The 5,901-nt window shown below is 37.8% G+C and overlaps 1 protein-coding gene across 2 annotated transcripts; it reads right to left on the minus strand.

Moving 5' to 3' along the window:
• LOC105164011 (inositol 3-kinase) lies at positions 793-5,486 on the minus strand. Of its 2 annotated transcripts, XR_847975.2 has the most exons (3): positions 4,351-5,486; positions 1,334-1,793; positions 793-1,228 (listed from the first exon to the last, which is right to left on the minus strand). XR_847975.2 is itself a non-coding variant. In XM_011082554.2 (2 exons), the coding sequence occupies exons 1-2, from the start codon at positions 5,188-5,190 to the stop codon at positions 1,494-1,496; spliced, it is 1,140 nt and encodes a 379-aa protein (XP_011080856.1). In that variant the 5' UTR covers positions 5,191-5,486; the 3' UTR covers positions 901-1,493. The 2 variants fall into 2 exon arrangements, 1 of the variants encoding a protein (XP_011080856.1); XM_011082554.2 differs by having other exon boundaries at positions 901-1,793.

Here is a 5,901-nt window from a genome sequence, read left to right on the forward strand (position 1 = left end):
CACTTACCCGAAGTTAGTTGATCAAAGTATTTTTACTTTGTGGCATGATAGACTTGGCCACTCAGGTAAAACAATGATGTATAGAATCATTGAAAATTCACATGGACACCCACTAAAGGACCTGAAGTTCCTTGTTAAAAGTGATTTTATATGTTCGGCTTGTTCTCTTGAAAAATTAATTACAAAGCCATCTATAACAAAAGTGAATGTAGAATCTTAAATGTAACATAAAGTTTATATATATCATATTAAATAATAATTTTAATTATAAAATATATTATAATTTACTAAGTTGTTGATTAATTTATTTTTGTATAAAGATTAAATGTATAAATAAAAATACCATAACTTATTATTAACCAAAATAAAATGTATGATATTGATTAATAATTATAATATACGGTCAATTTTGATTATAAAATTGATCAAATATTAAATATATAACACATTCAAAAATAAAAATATATATATATAAATAAAAAAATATATTCACCAGCTCACGAACTGGTGAACAGTCATAACTGAACTCGAGTCGAGCTCAAAATCGAGCCGGCTCGCGAGACTCATCTGCCACCCCTAGATTGAACCCATAATCAACCCTTATTAGGTCCATTAAGAACTCATATCCAACTCATGAAATATAATTTTATTCAAATCCCACCCATAACAACCCATTCTAAATCATAATAAATCAAATCCAACCCAACCCAAAACTAGTTAGGTTGGATTGAAGCCATGGAGCTTAACCCACATTGACACCCCTATCTGTAACCACTGAAACTGAGAAACGGAGAGCAAAATTATAATCTTTTATTCAGTTGTGTATGCCATGAAAACTCCAACCTGCGCATCTTGAGCATCTGCGTCCTTTTTTACTTACCTTCTCAAAACGAAATGATAAGAGCAATCTGCAATGATGCACTGAACCTCTTTGCTCCCTTCAAATATACAATATTAACATTCCAGAAACGAAGGAATACAGTCACACAAGAGAAGAACTACAGATTCCCAATATGCTACTAGTACGTTAAATACCTTCTTATTGTCCTTGTCTCATACAACATCACAGTGCTTGTGCACCACAGCTGTGTTCTCGAGTTTTTGCAGTATTCCTACAAGAACCGTCAGTTAGCTCTTGCTATCTCATTCCCTCGACATGCTAAACAATCATCACACTGCTTCCTGCTACGACTACGACATCGTTGCATTTTTCTTCCGCTCTTGATTCCTGTCGATTAAGATAATAATCGAGTGCCCAAGGATGATCACAGTCTTATTATCACATGAGAAGTCTACAGTCTGCACTTTTATATTGAAGGATTCAAAAGTTTACCAGCAGAAGAGGCTCAGTCAGTGTATCTCAGACAAACACATTTACGGGCCAAGTCTCTCTTTCTTCTTCTCATCTTTCCTTTTCTTTCTGCCTTTCCGTTTTGTTTCTCTTTTTTTATTTTTTCCAAGTTTGGTGATTGAGCATTGGGTGGGGGATGGTGTTACACAGCTTGATCAGGGATCCCATCAACTGACTTAATTGGTTCTTCGCAAGCATTGCCCAACAACACGTTATGTTGACCACTGCAGACGAGGTGGTTGTGATGTTCTGCCACTCTGGGTGAACTGGGCAACTCCCGTTGGCATTGCTGGATAGGAACTGCTGGTGAAGTTTTGGCTTCAATAAGTGCTGTGTGGAACTCTTCATGATCTAAAGGCTTCACAAACACTATTTTGTCGTTTTCTCTTTCACAACAGTCTAACAGCTTCAACCTTTTCCTCTGCAACTCATCCTTAACTGCCTAGTAAGGAAATTGGAACATATATGTATCAGAAAGGGGGGAAAAAAGAGAGTTAATCTGGCAGTAGGTAAACACCAAATAGATAGCATCATGAAGTATAAAGAAAGACATAAATATGTCCATCATTAAATGATTCAAAAGATCAATTGGACTACAAATACTTTGGGCAAACTTTTACATCATTGACATGTTTCTTTGCAACCAATTGGTATATTCCCGCAACAAATTTGCGAAGAAAATAAGAATCAACGGGATGAGATACATAAACACAATATTATATAATATTATACGATTAAAAAAAGGAGAATACAATTAGCAATGTTGATCTTATAAACCATGATTAGGAGATTGAGACTAAAGCACATGGAAAATCATACATACAGACAAAAGATCTAACAATTTGCCAATGCCATACTCCGAGAAAAAGAAAATACCCGTCAATATTAGGAATTACAGCAAATCTACATCATGGTAGAACTGTATGCAATTTCATATTATGCATCCCATTTCCCTCAGTTACACATATATGAATGCCTAATCAAGCTAAGGGGTCTAGTAGGATTGGAACTTATAAGTTTAATTGGCCACCACTCTATATCTGTGTTTTCTGTACCACAAAATTTTTAGTACCTCAAGCTTCAAAAGTAAATATTAAATCTCCAAATCTCTTCATTCAAATATAGCTCCAAGAATTGCCTAAACTCTTCAGGCAGTCTATTATTTTCAGCTCCTTTTTCCTGCCATTCTCTATGATCACGAACTGGTTTAGTTCCACCTCTGACCACTTTAAGTAATAAGTCCATCCACAGGACTGGCTTTCCAATATAGGCTAGTGTTTATAAGTATTGCCAAATGCCTGGCAGATATGAATTTAGTGAGCATCCAGTAGAAGTGCAAGAAAAAATTTCGAAAGCCACAAACAGACACTTTTTAAAATGCATCCTAGAGATGAGACATATTCCAAGAGTTTATCCAAAATTAATCACCAAACACATAATACTTTCACAAATTTAGAAGTCCACTAGAGATGGGTTTTCAAAAACTCTCGAGAATCTTGTAGTACTCTTTCACTTCTATTTTCAGATTTTTTTTTATGGTAGCCCTCATCCTCACCATTTACTTTTAATTTCTTATATGAGCAAACTGCACATATTGTTAAACAATGTCCTCATTCAAGATTCTCGGGTAGATAAAGAACTTCAGCAAACAAAAAAGATGGAAAGCTTCAAATTTGATTTGCTACCAAGCCAATAAGAATACTTTCCAGGCATGTTTACAGAGCTCGTAGGCTTTCAAATTGGTTCAACTTCAAACATCTTTAGCAAAATTGTACAAGCTCATCATCCATACATGACATTTTGTTTAGATGAATATGGACATGCTCCTACAAGGCCCTTAAAATTTCAATTGGCTGTCACAAATCCTACATTCCTTTGCAGGGTACCACTGTTAGTGTGTTTTCATCTAACACCCGCATATTAAGTCATCTATTTCATTTTACATCTAAAGAAAATATGCCAATCTGGTCAAAAGCCTGAGCACTCTTAGCAGGTTTTGGGATAGAGATCTGTGATCAGGTCTTTATTTTAGCTTCATAACCATGACAGAATGTTGAACCTCAACTTTTTGCCAATAAACGGCCATGTCTAATTCTGGTTATTGTGGTTTAGTTTTATGTAAAACGTTCAAATTTGGAAGAGCCTATTTCCCACTTATAAGCTATGCTGTTATCCTGCTATTATATTGAAATTGACATTACCGGAACATTGGAAGCAAAAATTTTTAATTGAACTTATGAGAATTCCACACTTTCAGTTAATCGAACTTTATCCAGAATCTCAATTCGCCAAAGTAGGATTTTAGTTGCACCTCCGATACCAGTAACATGCAATAATTAGTATTAGACGGTTTTGACTTAAATCGTGAGGATTCCTACTTTAAGTTATTTACATTTTGACCCCGGACCCATGATTCGCTATAGGATCTCAATTTGCAACTCCAATATCAGTATCATCACTGTTCCTAAAGCAATAGCCTGTAGAGTTTCATATCTGCTTATACTTCTGTCACATATCCCTCTACTTCATGGTGCCAATTGTGATCGCTCAACATCTAATGGTAAAAGGAACAAGTTCTCAAATCCTCATCTACATCTAGCATTGTTCCTAACAGAGAGTAGATCTTGCAAATAAACCACGGAGACTATGCCATAGGACAAAACAAGAAAACGCACCCAGAATACTACATAACAAAGAAAAAAGTCCCAATATGATTTCATCAGTCACACAAAGTGAAGAATCACATTTAATGAAAGAATCTGACTCTCACAAACAAGCAATACCAATTATAAAATCATCCCCTCGTAAAATATCCACCAGTCTGATTGTGAATTCGACTTTACTTAAACTAATACTTCCGTAGGTCTATCCCACATTAAAATGTCAACAAATTATTCTGATTCCAACCTGATAGAGAAGACATGCAACACATTCAAGAACAAAGTAACTGAAAATCAACAACCAACACATGGTTGAAGGGCAAGAATCTCACTACAAACCTGCAGTAATCTCAAATCAAACTTGGGAAGCCCAACTTGCCCAACTGTAAGCGACCCAAAAAAGTTACCCAACAAGGCAGCATCCGGCACCGCCAGTCCATGCGCAACCCCTACAACAAGCCCGCCAAGAAAACTGTCGCCAGCGCCTGTAGGATCCACCTGAACAGCTGGGAAAGGAGCAATTTGTTGTTCCACATTCCTATGATATACAGTACACCCATCCTTCCCATTCGTCACCACCACACAACACTCCTCCTTTGCCTCCTCCACGTCAATATACGTCGCCTCTTCTGACGACGCTTTCAGAAACCCAATTCTTTTGAGCAAATGATGGAAGCCGGAATCTCTCAAGTGAACAAGACTCACTGTTCCATCGGCAGGATCGAAGACCCGGATCAATGCCTGAACATCAACGAAAACTGTATCACAGATGTCGAGCATTTTCTCCAGCGTTTCTGGCAAGATTTCTCCGGCTACGCCAACCCCCAAGCCGAACTGGAACCGCCGGGAGTGGGGAAGATCAGAGGGGGTGATCGGTTCGCAGGCGTGCACCCGTTTGAGGACGCGATCGTGGCGCTGGATTTGAGAGGAGAAATGGGCGTGGAAGAGGGTTGTCTTGGAATGAGGGGAAACGAGTGGCGGGTGGGTGACTGAGTAGGAGAAATCAGAACCCACTTTAGCTATGAGAGTGGAGGGGATAGAAACACCGTCCAGTACAGCGGAGATGAAGGAGGCGGCACCACCAAGGGACTCGGCTAATACGACGCCATCCTTCATCAAAACGTCGTGGCAGTAATTGCCGACGACGAGGCACGAAGTGGGCTCCCGGTTTTCTCTCATTTTCTGGTGAAGTGGACTCGTCAATGAAGTAGGGTGTCGTGAAACGCCATAAAATGCAACTCGGGAAGCAGACAAAGTTGACTGGAGATTGGGGGGAACACGTCTAAGAATATAGCAATGGGCGGAAAAGGGTGGTGGACTGGTGGCAGAGGAATTGGAATTTGTGCTTTACAGAAAAGGGTGGGGCTGCTGAAGGGGGGGCCGTCGATGCTTTGATCTGCGAACCTCTGGAAAGCAATTCTTGATTCTATTTTCCATCTTTGATTTGGCCTTTCACAAGATTTTATTCAATTTGTGTTTTACTTGGAGATCTGTAAACTAATGGTTAAATTACGTTAACAACCTGGAGTTGAGATCCACATAAACTAACACAGATTCTTTTTTTGTTACAACACTATAGGAGTAATTTCATTTTGGGTTCCACAGGACAGAGGTGTTGCATTTTTTGATCCACAATTTATGGATTTAGTATATTTGGCCTCATAAAATAAAAAGTTGTATTTTTTATCTCAAAGTATAAAAATTTATGATATATTTGATCTCAAAAGATAAAAAAAATTCGAGTATTTTTGTTACAAATGCTAAAAATTTTTTTGTTTGTACAACCAAATGTACTAAATTCGTAAATCGTGGAATCAAAAGTCCAACAACTTATATCGTATGAGATCGAAACTACAATTTTTCCACATTATAGTTACATTTTCTGAAAAT

This window comes from Sesamum indicum, linkage group LG6, assembly GCF_000512975.1.
Source record: "Sesamum indicum cultivar Zhongzhi No. 13 linkage group LG6, S_indicum_v1.0, whole genome shotgun sequence".
Lineage (NCBI taxonomy): Eukaryota > Viridiplantae > Streptophyta > Magnoliopsida > Lamiales > Pedaliaceae > Sesamum > Sesamum indicum.